The following is a 15,779-nucleotide window of genomic DNA, read 5'->3' on the forward strand; positions in this document are numbered from 1 at the left end:
AACAGCCAATCAGACATTTAGAATTTCTCTCGTTAATCTTACAGCACCCACTAAACACTCAACCACACCAAGAATAAGAATATTCTTACAATAATACAATAAAAAAATTATTTCTCTATCTAAAATGCAGTGTCGTTGTGAGGGTCGTGCACTTGCTGCTTTCAATGCTTGTATAGGAATGTTTTTCATGTTTCCACTCACTGTGACAAACGCTAACGTCGTCACGGATCATGAGTCACGCCAAAGTCATACCAAGCCGGGTCATGAGTCACGCCAAGGTCATACCAAGCCGGGTCATGAGTCACGCCAAGGTCATACCAAGCCGGGTCATGAGTCACGACAAGGTCATACCAAGCCGGGTCACGAGTCACGCCAAGGTCATACCAAGCTGGGTCATGCCAAAGTTATACCAAGCCGGGTCATGAGTCACGCCAAGGTCATACCAAGCCGGGTCATGCATGGTGCTGCAGCCGAAAATGTCAGCGGTCACATACAAACCCATTTCCAAAAAAGTGTGTGTAAAATGTAAAAACCCCTTTACAGTGATAAAAATAAAAAAAACGTATTAAGATTGTAATATTTATTGATTTAGAATATGATGCCAGACATTTGTGTTTATCACCGCATTGAGCGAACTCTTCCTTTAGCCTCATTCGGGGGGTCCAGTGTGTGGGTCTCCCCCAGCACTAAAATCTTCCAATGATAGTCAGAGTTCTGGCCCATACTCCTATTCCAGGGTGGTCTTTATTTCAGAAAGACTCTGGATGCTTTTTTTATACCCAGTCATGTTACTAACTTGCTCCCAGTTGACCCAATTATAATTGTTTTATTCCATCAGGTGTTTTCTTTCCTGTCTTTATTTTTATTTTCTTCTTCTTACCACTGTCACAACTATTTAAAATGTATACAGCGTCGCAGCGTCCTTGGAAATGGGGTTGTATGCTGTCGTACTGTCATCTCCTCCACGCCATGCTCCTTCACTGAATATGATGTGTATTGATTCTGCAGAATGTGATTAACAAATGTTTGCACCACATCCTCTTTCCTTCCAATCTATCCAAAATCCCACTTCATCAATTTACCCTCTTTGCATCTCTGTTCTGTCTCTTCTGTTCCTGTTCCATAAATCCTTCCCATCCTCTTCTCTTTTGTTCCACTTCCGCCCTCACTTTTCTTAATTCCTACTGCTACCTGGACTGCATGCCACAAAGGAGGACAAAGTGGTTAGCATTTTTTTTTTGTTCTCTCTTTGTTGCAAAAGTCATATTTTGATCTTCAAATCTCGAGCTGATCTTTTGTCTGATGACCTCCACCCTTAAAAGATGATGCGGCGTATTTCTAAGCCTGTGTCGTCCATGCTGGTCTATGTCTCCAATCTAGCGCCTAGGTTTTGTTAACTGTGTGGGTGGAGCCTCCTGGCGCCGCAGTGTAAACCCTGACTAACTCTATGGCGATTGTCTGCTTCCTTCCCATGCAAAGTGCCTCATAGTGAAGGACAGGGTAAGGCCTGCTGGGTGATGGATGCTCCTGCATGGGTCACTTTATTTGTTCGCCCTTCACACTGGGTCTGTGCTTATTCACAATATCCAAACAGGAGCTTTCGCCTCGCAGATCATTGTGCTGAAGTGGTCCCAGTGAAACTGGCAGATGATCCTATATCAGTGCTCAGTAATTCACCCTCAGTAATACTGAGAATGAACGCAGACCCTGGAAAGCAGATGGCGGGCAGGGTGAGCATGAGCCAGTGGTGTCTGACCCTCTTCCTATGGCTGTGCTGAAGAGTGACTGGAATAAATCATTGACAGAAAATGGGGATGGGAGATTGGCATTTCATTTCATGCTTTCCCTGCCTGTTTGTTTGAGACCAGACCAGCCTGGCCATGGGGAGATGGGAGGGGCCCAGGTATTTGTTGCACCTTGTTCACACACAACTTCCCCCTGTAATGCTTTGTCACTGTAAATTATCCCCAAAATGTTGTTTCTGATGGGCTGAAAGTCCACTAATGGTGAAGAGAAATGCGGTGAATCTTAGTTTTGGATGTTGCCGAGCCTTAGGACATAGTCAGATTTGACCGTCCCTGTGTTTCCAGGTAAGAAGCTTGCTTTTTTTTTTAAGTCAAAGATCTTTGACTAGAATATGTTAGTGATCTTTATCTGTTTAAACTGTTAGTAATACAGAAAGTCCCATGAGCACTGTGAATACTGGCTGACAATGGTTCAACTTGTGGTATAATCTGGACCCGAGACATCGATTTTGTACCAAAAATAGCATCAACCAGACGACACATCTGACATTGGTGGTCGCTAGAGGTCGATTATGTAGTCCGCAAGGATTTGAAACCTGGTTTTATGGTACAGCCAGAATTCACAATGCACAGTTAACACCGTGTAGAAATATGCGGTATTAGCAAGCATAGCATATCGATAGTTCCTATTTATATATGATGCACAAACACATCTGTTTCTAGGTAACTAATAGCCTGGTCGGTTGACCCGGCCTATTGACCCCTGACGCACACACATCTAGACACACATGGGCAGATCATCTCACAGTCTTGCTCTGTTGCTCCATCCAGCTGACGCTGCACATTTTACAAGGAAGGAGGATGCACTGCATGATCTTGATCATGCTTCTCCGTACTAGATGACTAATCTGCAGCTCTCTCCTCCTCCTCCTCCTCCTCAGACTCCACTCCTCTCGTCTTGTACGCCGCTCTATCTGCAGTGCCTCATTGTTCCCTTCATCTGTCTGTTCTGGAGCATCTCTTTAACCTTTATCCCCGTCTTTCCCCGTCTGTCTTCTCTATACATCAGTGTACGTCCACTCGCTCATCACCATGTAACTGCAGACATATTGCTTTCATTAACACGCAATGCATTACGTTTGGAACATTTAAACAGTAGCACACTTCCTGACTTCATCTTTCAGCATCGGAAACTTCCTGACAGGAGGTTTTTAATGAAAACTCTTTGTGCAGTTTAATTCGGTCCGTGACCCTTGGAGTTCTTGTGCAACTCAAACGCGCTAGAACAGACTTTGCAGCAGAGGGAAATTGTGTTTTAAAAATCAGGAGAGCACACCAACCCTAACGCGGGAAACAGCACCGACCGTTCCAGCCTGTTTCAAGCCTGAAGTGCCAAATCTTCCTCCTCCACCATGACGCGGTTGTAGATCCATCCTGTATATGCATGCATAATTATTAAGGTTGTGAGGCGGACACTGGACCCAAGACGGAGGTAAGAAGCACCTCTAAATGAGTCAGTCATTGTGTCACAGCTCCAGTGTTATTTCTGCACTCAGAAAACTAACATTACCACAGCCCAGGATGGGAAATGTCTTTTCTGCAATCCTCACTTTGGAAATATGAAACCGGTGTGCGTTTTTCCAGCCACAACCACCGTGCTTCGCTCTCCGCCTTCCTCGCCACTGAGTGCTTTCGGAGTTGAGCTGCCACCTTGTTAGGGGAAATGGAACATTGTCTTTTGTGGCCATCGTTCTTCTTGCCATTCACCATTTACCGTTTCCTGAACACACAGCTCTGCCTCGTATGTGATGCTGTGTGTGTGTGTGTGCGTGTGTGTGTCGGGGGCATGGACACTGCTTATTCCACATCCGCCTCACTGCCCATTACCGCCATGACCCCCACCCATTTGACTGTAGGGTCTGCACAACATGAATGCAGAGAGACATTTTGTTGGTAGGCGGGCGGAACCGCGTTTGGGGTGGGGATGTTGGGAAGGGGCCGTGAAGGAGGGACCTGTGAGTGACAGGAGTGTGATGTCTTCATTTGTCAAGTCAGCCAGGTGTGTCCCAACCAGCCTGGAGGGTGAGGAAAAGTGAGGGGAACGAAGAGAGAAAAGGAAATTAAAGGGAACGAGAAGCATAGATTGGAAAGAGAAGGAAATAATGGGGAAGGGACGGAAAGGAAAGGAAAACGCCTGCAGCAGTGGTTGGGCATGATGGAAATGTGGGACACAAGAAAAGTTTGGATTTTGTGTCTGGGGATTACTGGTTAAACAATTCTGTTATCATCATCTTCATATCAGTGCGAGAACCCACACATGAATAACGAGCAGAATTGATACGCATCCTGCTGACGGACAGATTCTTGGGGAACATCAGGCGGCAGGTGAATGTAAAGGTATCCTTCCTTTACCGTGACTTCCCAGAGTCTCAGAAACTAGCTTTGGTCTTAAAGGCGGACCTGGACATTATGTTTGGAGCTCACCTTTTGCACTGAATAAGGTAGACTCGTTTTAGGTCATTGTCATCACCTGAGTGTGAATGGGTCTCCTGTCTCCGTGCAGATAATCTGATATTGGGAAACACGAAGACAACACTATGCTCCCCACATATTTCCATGTTTCTCGTCTTGCAAAAGTGCTTCCTGTTCTAAAACGTGCTGCGCGTCATTTGTTTTGACCATGCATGCACTCCGCTCATCTGCTCCCCTGATCTTAAGTACATCTGCCAGGGATCTCCTGAGGACAACATTTAGCATCTAGCCTGTGAAGTAGTTCGGGCAGATAGCAGCTGCATGGCTGCAGACACACATATGCACATGACGTGACTAATTCTCCTCCGTTGTCATCAAACGCACCCTCCCAATTTGGTGGACAATTTAAGGTGCAGCAATTTCCCATCTCCACCTCTGGCTGTATTTGTGCTGCCGCTCTGCATGCATGTTGCTTCAGCGCTTTCAGTCCCGCCCCCACCCCAGCATCCACCTGCAGGCCCTCATATGGGAATTCAATAAATTTTCTTAACCCCCCCCCCCCCAGTATAAGCATGGTTAACATGATGAGATCGGAGCCTACAAGCCAAACGCTAACATGTCCTGCTGCTGTAATAATGATTCTTTCAAGCTTGTGAGAACACACACACACACACACACACACACACACACACAGACACACACAGAGTCTGCACACAATTAATTTCCCTTACAATATCTTTCAGGATATTATGCAACACAAAGCACATAGCAAAGGATTATTGTGTGTGTGTGACTTTATTGTACATCAAAACATATGTGTTCCACATGAGGTCTGTTTTTGAGTGTAGACTGGGTTCTCTTGTTGCGTGTTCTTCTCATCTTAATCTCGTGGATTAGATTATCTACTCTTCTTCATTGGCAGTGAAAACAAAGCAGCCAATAATATAGGCTCGCCTCACATCCTCCAAAACCTTTTTACTGGGGCTGCTGATATTCTTCAAATAATTTAGTGACCAAAAAACGTACTCTTTGTGAATCTTCCCGTGTTTGTTGACCGGACAGTGAATTGGCTTTTTTGTTGTTGTAGTTTTTAGATGTAATATGACATTTTTGGCGCTGCCTTTTACCTTGAGCATCTTCTATCAATACAATCACAGCTGCTCCACTGTCATTTCTGCTTATAGCTGCTGAGACAAACCCAGTTTATGGGTGTACTGGATCTAAATCTATAGTGGAGCTGAGAGAAATCAGCCATTTTAGCAAACCTTTCAAAAATGATCAATATTTGGATGTGAAGCAGAGTATTTCCCTTCATGCACCATGAAAGAAGGCAAAGATGGCATCAGGGTAGAGTTCTGCCTGAGTGGGGGTCATGAAGGAGGAAGGAGCAAAACATTCATTTGATTTCAGTGCTACTATTTTCACATGATGATGAGGTGAAAAATGGTGAGAAAACTGAAAGGATTACTGGCTACTGCTAATCTGTGGTTCCACATCAGAGAGAGAGAGAGAGAGAGAGAGAGAGAGAGAGAGAGAGTCATGTTGCTGGGTGGCTGCCTGACAGCTGTGGGCCGTGCAAGCAGCTGATTTACTTCAGATTAGTCTGGACATGCACCAACTAGGATTCAATCAGGCCATGATAAATGTGCTTCGGTGAGCTGCAGGCTGAACTGGTCCCATTGAGCATCAAGGCGTCACGTTTTCGGGTCTCCAGAAGCGCTTCTGTTTTAACCTCGGGTCAAGCTTCATACAAAGGAATACAAGAGACAACTTGGTGTCCTGCTTGCTTTGGATTTATTCTCTGAAAAATAAACCGCTGGGATTATAAATGCGGACGATGCTAAATCCTGTTTCTGTGCGGCCTCGGTGAGCTGATATATAGCGACGGCGACATGTGAGTATTTGATGATGATGATGATCTGAAGTGTGAAGAATGTTTTTTTTTCCCATGGCTACGCTACGTGTGCTGTACGCAACAATGCTCTGCTCATATACTGGATATGTTGCCATAGTCCGAGCATGTTCTAATATTGCATTATCTAATTTCATTGGCTTTAGCAAAGGCAGGAGGATACCGAACTGAATTCAAATGTATTCCGGTTGAAAAAGGCATTATGTGAGTGGGAAGATGCCACTGAGGTGTTTATTTGAAAATTACTTTGTAATGCATGTAAGACATTTTGAACACTGCTAGATATGGACACAGGGAGACAGAGCTGGAATGGACGTGGTATTCCACTTCTTTAATGTTCTGAGTGAATGCCTGCTAACGCTTTCTCTTTCAACTCCCTGCAGGTAATGTGGGTATGCAACCTGTGTCGTAAACAACAGGAGATTCTCACCAAATCAGGGGAATGGTTTTCGGGATCGGGGGTGCGACCTGGGAGCCTGGGCAACTCCTTAAACAACCCAGCCACGGAAGGTGAGGCCCAACAGGACAGGAAGCTAATGCGCTCCAGGTCCCAAGCTCCAGCCAGCACCAACCACAAATCAGGGCTGACAGACGGGATACAGTCTCCCACCGGTGTCCCTGCTGCCAAGGGTCCGGACGCCATGCCCAGTACTCGCTCCCAAAGCGAACCTCCGAGAGAAAAGTAAGGCCTCAAGATACACACGTAAAGTATATTTCTGTACATGAAAAAAAAAAATCTTGTTTATTCGTGTCAGTAGAATGTGTGGTACATTTGTGTATTGAATCCTGTTCTTCAAAAGGAAGCGGCCAGTTTCACTCCATGAACAAAATGGCAAGGGAGGCATGGGACATGGAAGTGGCAGAAGACCTGCTGGAAAACTGCCATCTCAGTCATCTCTGGATGAACGAGTGATATCTGGGGAACGAGGAGAGAGAAGGCTAGGAGACGGACGGAGGTTGGAGAAGATCCATTCACAGGACTATGCGGATAGTCAGGATGTCCTGGGTCATTCAGACAGGAACCGAAGACGGCCAGACGAAGAGGAGCAAAGGGAACGCCAACGCAACGAGGAGGAGTTCCAGAACCGTTATCGCAGTGATCCCAACCTGGCTCGATACCCGGTGAAACCGCAGAAGGAGGAGCAGGAGATGCGTATGCATGCTAAGGTTTCTAAGGTCCGTCACGAGCGACGACACAGTGATCTGGCAATCAACGAGGTTGGACTCGGCACGAACGAGGGCGGAGGCAGCACAGGGGAGGTGCCTGACAACTGTCCGACCAGGAGGGTTGGAAGTGAGGACGCAGACCACAAGAACTTCTTGGAGAATCACAGAGCCTACTTTGTTGAACGGACTGCGGGGGTTAGAGGGGGATCTCCATCTGTCGGAGGTGGCGTAAGGTCAGGAGCCCAACATGGGGTACCAGTGCCTGCAGACTGGGGCCCAAACAAAGGCCGTCCGGAACCCAGTACACTAAAGGACAAGGGCACGGATAACCTTTTAAGGAAGGACTCTCAAAGCTCGGAGCAGTCGGAGTCTTTGCGGCCGCCCCCTCCGCGGTCGTACAAGAGCAAAGTTGGAGTCAACAAGAGGCAGATGTCCATCAGCAGCTCAGAGGAGGAGGGCGGCTCCACGCCCGAGTACACCAGCTGTGAGGACGTGGACATGGAAAGCGTCAGCGAGAAAGGTCAGTCAGACAGATGTGCTCACACAATCCTGAACCCTACTCAGCTGAATGTGCCTGGATTCCCATGCCCTGCTTGCTGCCTATCTTTAGCATGAACACGGTTCATCTACACCTCCGTGCTGTCGCTAAACCCTGCAGTTCTTAGGACCGCTCTCGCGTGTTCGGAGAGTCCCTGTGATTTAGGGCATCAGATTTGTGGAATTAGGCCAGTGGCTGCATGCTACGTAATGCTTTGGGAACAGCCAGCTATAACAGCAACGGGCCGCCAACTAAAACCGAGCGTCGCTCTGGTTGCTTTTGGCGTGGCTGCATCTGTTTTCTTGGTACCTCGGCGGTGTATTTTGCAGCTTGCTGCTAGGCTGAGCCATAAGCCATCAGAGAGTGTCTAAGTTCAAGAGGCAGCTCATCCTTCTCACCGGGCACAGGCGAGGCCTGGTCCAGATGTTTTAATCCAGATTAGCATAACTCGGGGGTTGGTAATGGGTGGATGGTGTGGATTGAGATTATTAGCTGTTTTCGGCACATTTTCCCTAGGTGGGCCGGAAACCAAGATGCTCTCATCTGTCTGCGTAAAGCAGGTTTTCCCACAATGTACAATATGTTCCCTTATCTCCGCCGACAAGGTTTTGTTTTCGCCGGCGTTTGTTTGTGCGTCCGTCCGTCCGTCTGTTAGCAAGATAACCCAAAAGGTTCTGGATAGAACTTTTGGTGGGCTCTCTTGGCCCATAAAGCCACTCCAGTACCGCTGACAATCTTTACAGAGATAGATAGAATGTGGGACATCCATGCATTCACTTGCAGTCAGTCCAAAGTCACTCCAAGGGATTTGCTTCCTGCAGAAGTGCACCATGGGGGACTGCTGTGAGTCGTGCAGCATGCTTTGCTGCACGACTCACAGCGTAGAGCATGCCACCGCATCCCCCCACTCTGAATTTAACATTTACAATCATATGTGTCAAGGAGATTGTATCCCTCCAGACAGTGACGGATTCTGTTGCTGTTGTTTAAAGCTGCAGCGACATAAAGGAGCGGCCTTGCTGTAGGCTTTTGCCCTCTGACTGCTGTGGAGTTGTAAATGACTGACGACTACTAATGTTAGCATAGTTAACACAATACTGACCAGATTTGAAGTTGATCTTCAAATCAATGGAGGAGATCTTAAAGGAGGGTGGTTGGAAGCAGAAAGACGAGGAAACACATTTATCATAACATTGATTCTATTTTTTGGCATTTTCATTTATGCTCATGAAAGAGAGTTTCGTGTCAGTTGTCCACGGTAAGATGGGAACAAAAAGAAATATTCTATATTTGAACCATGACTTATTTTTTATGATATAGCGCGAATAACATTTTCTTTCTCCATCCATGCCACTTATTTCCTGCTTCTTCTTCGGCAGGTGACTGGGACTGTCATTCGCTAGATCCTACAATTTGGCACGTAAGTTTCAATGAAGCACGAAAGAGTCATAATCTGCTGCCTTGATTCTTCCATAGAGTCCTTCATATCGCCTATTCGTTCCCTTTTCACCTTTCCTGTAGCATCCAGTTACATGGCAGCCATCCAAGGAGGGCGATCACCTAATCGGACGCATCACATTGAGCAAGAGGTCGGCCATCCCCCGTGAGGCCGGCTCCCTCCTTGGCCTCAAGGTAAGCAGCTGATCATTCTCGTTCCGACCTGGAACGCCCCCTCCGGTTGTTAATTGTTGCTTTTGAAGTACATTCATGGAGATAAACCTCAAAGGGACCAAGTGGGAGAATACAACCTGCTCCTCAGCCAGATATTCTCATGAATATCCATGAACCATCGTGGAGGATTTATAAATGGTCCAAGCTAGAAGGAAACGAGTGGCATTGGAGGAATCGGCTGCAAGAGCCGGGATGACATTCAAACCTCAGAAGACCAGGGCTCGGATCATCAGGAAAGAGAAGGCGATGCACCATTTCCAGCTCGGGCTGCTTTAAGAACAGAAGTCTTCAATCTACTGCCACGCGCCCTAACCCTGTGGGCAGCCCCGACTCCAGGGAGACACACCTGGAGGAATCCTAGTCTATGGTTAAACCTGTGAACACGAAGCAATGCTTTGATCCCTGTGCGTCTTTCCTTGTCCGTGTGCAGGTGGTGGGAGGAAAGATGACTCGGACTGGAAGACTCGGTGCCTTTATCACCAAAGTGAAGAAAGGCAGCCTGGCAGATGCTGTGGGTCACCTACGAGCAGGTGCCAATCCACTGAGCATATGATGTCTCTGTCAGACTTTTTAGTCCCAAAATAGGATGCATTTGTTCCATGGTGGGAAAATACACCTGAACATCAAGGCAGAACAGCAATGCATGCGTTGACTTTTATAAATCAATCAATATTGATTGGATGGAGAGGGGACAAAAAATAAATGTTTGGCTTTAACTCAAAACAGCCATCATGTAGGGTGACCAGGCATCCCGCATTGTGCGGAACTGCACGGCATTTTTGTCTCAAATCCAGCATCACGCAAATTGAGGCTGTGTCCCGCATTTTAATTTTAACGCCACATATTTTATTTTAATACTTAAAGTTATGGTGACACCAGCGCGGGATTCGCAGTACCTCTCCTTTCTCTCTCGGTCTCTTTCTCTCCTTTACCCAAGCAAAATGTCGTGCTGCAAATGGACGGGCGAGGTCGTTTCTGATTGGATACTCATCGTTCACTGCATACACTTCTACTTTCCCACAACATTGATAAGCACCGCCTCCAAACGCCACAGGAAATTATAGTTTATCGGAGAAAAACATGAAGCAATCTGCTGAAGAACGCAGCTGCTCCTAAACCCGTGACCGGGAACAAGTTTATTCCTATAGAAGCAGCTCAAGGAGATTCTCAGTCCGTCCTGGAATCATCCTGCAGCAGCAGTTTTGACTGGGGATGGGAGACCTACTGTTTAAATTAGTTTTTATATATTTTTTTACCTGTTAAAACAACACAAGATTACAAAAAATAATAACAATTGATAGCCCTATTCTTTATGGAATGTTTATTTACATGTTTTTTTAAGAGGTTGTATAAAATAAAAGACTTCGGAACAAGTCAAATACGCAGTTCTTTAAATGCACAACTTATACACAATATATCATATGTCTGGAAATACTAATCATTGTTTGGCATCTGCGAAGTGTCCCTCCTTTGTCCCACTTACACAGACCTGCTGTCCCACATTTGTCCGGTTATGATCTGGTCACCTTACCATCATGTTTAAATGAAATTTAAAATACAGCATTTCATCTTCTCTCTTTCCAGGAGATGAAGTCCTGCAGTGGAATGGAAAGTCATTGCCAGGAGCAACTAAGAAACAAGTGTACAACATTATCCTCGAATCCAAGGCTGAACCTCAAGTGGAAATAGTTGTTTCGAGACCTATAGGGTACGACTGACTGCGTTTATTACATGTTCTCGTTGCCTTTCAGTTGAAATACGTCTGTTGCTGGTTCCTTTGTAGGAGATTAACACAGCAAAGCCTCGATGTATATTTGAAGTTGTCGCGTTCACTCTCACCTTTCGCAGAGACGTCCCAAGGATCCCAGAGTCGTCCCACCCTCCTCTTGAATCTAGTGAGTGAGAAGCTCTACTGCTTTATATGTGTTGCAGCTGTGCTGTTCTTATCTGCTTATGGACATCCAGAGACAAAAACTAAAAGATGTTGCCCTTTTCAACAGCTGGTTCCAGTTCCTTCGAGTCTCAGAAGATGGACCGTCCCTCCATCTCGGTGATGTCCCCCACCAGCCCCGGGGCCCTCCGAGACCTTCCTCTGTTGCTGCCTGGACGGCTCTCTGTGAGTGTCCCAAAGGAGACGGGCTGGTTGGTACTTAGACATACTGTAGGCATGGATGGAGGACGACTCTCTTTTCTGCAGGTGAAGCTGTGGTACGACAAAGTGGGCCATCAGTTGATCGTCAACGTCCTTCAAGCCATAGACCTGCAAGCCCGGCCAGACGAACGGCCGCGGAACCCCTACGTGAAGATGTACTTCTTACCTGATCGGAGGTAAGGTCGTTGAGGTCATTCTTCTCTTCTGCAGATGTGGCAACAAAGGCTGTGTTGAGACATCGTTCTCCGAGACGCGTCACGCCACACCAACTCTGTGCGTCCGCTCCGTTGTTCTAGTGACAAGAGTAAACGACGGACCAAGACGGTTAAGAAGAACGCCGAGCCCAAGTGGAACCAGACTTTCATATATTCCCACGTCCACCGGCGGGACTTCAGAGAACACATGCTGGAGATCACGGTGTGGGATCAACCGAGAGTCCAGGAGGAGGAGAGTGAATTCCTGGGAGAGGTCGGAGACACATAAATATACGTTTCGACTCTAATATGCATGCAGAGCGTTTGCTGCTGATTGACCTCCCCTTTAAATTAATTGGAGATCTCCTGTGTTGCCAGGTAGAATATGTGTCTAACACAAGCATGCTTCCGTAGACTCTTTGAATGTCCTCGTGTCTGAGCAGCTCTGTAAAACTACCCCCCCGCCCCCCCGTCTTAGATCCTGATAGAGTTGGAGACGGCGCTCCTGGATGACACTCCTCATTGGTATAAACTCCAATCGCACGACGCGTCTTCGATACCTCTGCCCCAGCCGTCCCCGTACCTCCCACGGAGACACGTCCACGGAGACAACCCCAGCAAGAAACTACAGAGTACGTCTGGTTGTATGTGGAATTTCATTAAAGGCTGTGTGGCGAAAAATATGTGTGTGGATGTATAATCTCTGTGTGTGTGTGTGTGTGTGGGTGTGCGTGTGTGTGTGGTTGCTAAGCGCTACTTTACAGAGCTTTCTCTTTTGTGTCTCTCAGTGTGGGAGACAGAGCAGAATCTCTCAACTTTTCCCTGTCCTGTGTGTTGTGCGTGTGCTGTGTGTGTTTTGTGTGTGTGTTGTGTGCGTGTGCAGGGTCTCATCGTATCGTTGATGCAGAATTTGATGGTGGTATGATGGTTGTGACAACAGGTGGGTGGGGGTGGGGGGGGTTGGGGGCATGGTTACTGTAGCTCATATATGTCCAGCACTGGGTGAGCGATTTCTCGCAAACATTTCAGACTCCTATCTAACTGAAAGCAATTAATCTTTGCTGAGTCGCCAAAAAGCGCTTGAATGGCCTTGTTGTAGAGGACAGGCTGAACTGTGCTGCAGTTGGGTGCTGAACTGCGCTGGTTCTGAGGCTGCAGGGATCCGGTTCTCCTCTTCTGCTGGGCTGTAGGAACACGGAACTACTGAATGCATGTTTGAATGTAAAGCTTCTCTTTCACTGCCATTCCGCTACGCCCCCCCCCCCCCCCCCTCCATTCTCCTGCATGCCTCTGCTGCTCTACAAAAGTTGCTTACGTCACACAGGATGTGCAGTAAAGGCTGACTTCCTGTTCTCTATAGAATGACTGTTTCTGCTGTGGCTCGATTTCCTGTGAGATGAAAGTACCTGGTCACCGATTTGATCTTTAAACAGAATATTGCACAGGAGAATAGCAGATTAGAAGCACCTGTTGCTTCTTTAATGCTCGCTAACACACCGATATGATTATGTAAGAATACTTCATGACAGGCTCTGACTCTAACCTTAATTTATTTTCATAACCAAGAAATATATATATATATATTTAAACTGTAAAAAGAGCAGAGACATGAATTCATGCTCAAGTGACCCACAATCAGAAAACCTCAGGTTGTTGTTGTTGTTGTTTTTTGCCCAGTTGAATCTTGTGCACATTGGCTTGTATTTTTAATCCGTATTGTCCATCTGTCATGCTGAGGCCTCGTGGCCCAAACTGATTGCTTTAATTGAATCTGAATAATTAAGTGTGTGTGTAAAGGTTACAAGAATATCAATCCTATGTATTTATTCTATTCTCTTTAGAGTTGGACAGATCTTTGACATAACTTTACAGCTGCAGTGGTTAAAGTCTGGTCTCTCATCTCATCTTGTTACGGTCTGATCTCAGGTCTGACAGAGACATCGCAGAAACAGCCAGGGCATGTGTGTGCGTGTGTGTGTGGGTGGGTGCGTGTGTGTGTGTGCGTCTTTCCATGTTGTGTATTCATGCTTGTATTAATAAACCAACAAATATGTTTGTATGACTGTGTGTGTTTGTGTGAATTCTGCTTTTCTGCCCTTGTTTGTGCGTGTGTGTGTGTGTGTGTGCGTGTGTAGGTCCAGAGCGTAACTCCAGGAAGAGAGAACGAGGCAGTACGTTAGCTGTTCCCGAGCAGCAGCGGCCCCTCCAGCACCGTTCCCGTTCAGTGTCGCCTCACAGAGAGGATTCCTGCCAGGCCCGGTCACGACCCGCACATGTGCCCATGCAAAGGTCAGCGTCACCCACCGGAATCTCCGGGGGAGGTGTCCGTCCGGGGGGGGGGGTCTGTGGTGACAATTAATACATGAGCAACAACAACGTAGCAGTGGACATATTGAATATTGAATCATTCAAGCTATGGAGCAAGAATTATGAGATATCTCTGCTTTCATCAGGAGTCTGGATGAGATCCACCAGAACCGCCATCACGCCCCCTCCCACTGCCACAACTCCCACTTAGAGCACCAACGCTCCGGTGACTCCGACTATGAGTACTCTGAAGACAGGTAATATCTATTTATCTATCTATCTATCTATCTATCTATCTATCGATCTAATGATTTCCTGCTTTCTCTCATTCATTCATTCACTTTTCCTGTCTGCGTTGTCATCCTTTCCTGGGCTGTTTCTCATTCCTTCGTCCATCGTCATGGCAATGGCAGCGAGGTCCTTGAGATGCACAGGCCTGTCCGGGGCGGGAGTGCCGAGTGCCTGCACACAAACAGGTAGAAATGACAAAGAAAGGCAGTCAGCTTTATTTGAACTCAATGTGGCGTTTTGTCACCCTGTCCCCTCCCACTGTACTTTAACGACTTCACCCAGACAACGCGGCGTCTGTTGGTTGATGAACCGGCGTGACACGGTGGCTGATCAGCCAACAGGAGGAAAAGCTCCTTTATATCTTTTCTGTCTTTTTTTTTTTTTAAAGCATGTTTACTCAAAAGCAGTTCTATTTTCTTCTTATGTTTTCCTCCTTGCTTTGTGTGCATGATCTCTACTCACGCCACCAGGGGCATAGGTAGATACAGCAACACGCTCCCCCCAAAAATGCCCCTGTTAGTAAATGGTATCCATAAGGAAATGTACAGGTAAGCGTTTCACATGAAAGGCGGTCCTGTGGTTCCTCCTCTGTGCTTGTGCAGCTTTCCCAGGCTCACCTGTGGAGTTGTGGGTCAGTAAATGTTCATTTGTCTACCAGACCATTGTGATGCTTTCGTGCTTCCTCCAGTTGCTTTTTCCCTTTGTATCCCCTTAAATGGCGGGTCCATTTTTAGTTATTTTGAGGGTTTAGAGAACAAAAAGTCACTATTTTGTTTACGCTCACGCTGTTCCTCTGTAGTCACTGTCGTCCTCACTCGACCGCACCACTTTTTGGCTCTTTCTGTGTCCACGTCAGTCCTGTTTTATTATTTGTTGTTATATACGCATTTACTTACTTTAAATACTTACTCTGCTTGTTTGTGAATCATTGTGCAGCTGCAAAACACATTTTACATTTTTGTGCACTTTTGACATCTCACACTTTTGCCAAATTTGCTGTTGTCAGCACCTGTGAATGTTTTTAGCCCTCCTGTCGTCGTATCGACGGCAACCTAAAGGTCTGAATCGCACATTACCGTTATTTCAGTTCACGTGATACCAGTTGCTGACAAAAGATAAAACCAGGCTTATTGTATTAATGTCAAACGGCTTCACTGCTAACTGGCGCACATTTTCTAAATCTAATGCTTTGCATTGGAGCCTCGATGGCTTTACATCTGATTTTTTTATGTAATCTGTATTATATATAATCTCGCCATTCTGTGCATGTGTAGGGCCAATCCATCAGGTGGGAAAGAGGAATGATCTCTGCTTCCTTGCATCATGAATT

At 46.5% G+C, this 15,779-nt stretch overlaps 1 protein-coding gene across 1 annotated transcript in view; it reads left to right on the forward strand.

Annotated features, from left to right (window-relative positions):
- Nucleotides 1–15,779, forward strand: part of LOC137906364 (regulating synaptic membrane exocytosis protein 1-like) — a 32,451-nt gene that overhangs the window by 7,512 nt on the left and 9,160 nt on the right. The window contains exons 3-16 of the mRNA XM_068750618.1: nt 6,513–6,811; nt 6,930–7,816; nt 9,214–9,254; nt 9,356–9,466; nt 9,936–10,035; nt 11,090–11,213; nt 11,354–11,400; nt 11,506–11,621; nt 11,703–11,833; nt 11,954–12,125; nt 12,330–12,483; nt 13,987–14,140; nt 14,305–14,415; nt 14,572–14,634. Coding sequence (XP_068606719.1) covers nt 6,513–6,811; nt 6,930–7,816; nt 9,214–9,254; nt 9,356–9,466; nt 9,936–10,035; nt 11,090–11,213; nt 11,354–11,400; nt 11,506–11,621; nt 11,703–11,833; nt 11,954–12,125; nt 12,330–12,483; nt 13,987–14,140; nt 14,305–14,415; nt 14,572–14,634 — 2,510 coding nt within the window. The remainder of the gene's footprint in view (nt 1–6,512; nt 6,812–6,929; nt 7,817–9,213; nt 9,255–9,355; nt 9,467–9,935; nt 10,036–11,089; nt 11,214–11,353; nt 11,401–11,505; nt 11,622–11,702; nt 11,834–11,953; nt 12,126–12,329; nt 12,484–13,986; nt 14,141–14,304; nt 14,416–14,571; nt 14,635–15,779) is intronic.

This window comes from Brachionichthys hirsutus, chromosome 17, assembly GCF_040956055.1.
Source record: "Brachionichthys hirsutus isolate HB-005 chromosome 17, CSIRO-AGI_Bhir_v1, whole genome shotgun sequence".
Taxonomy (NCBI): Eukaryota; Metazoa; Chordata; class Actinopteri; order Lophiiformes; family Brachionichthyidae; genus Brachionichthys; species Brachionichthys hirsutus.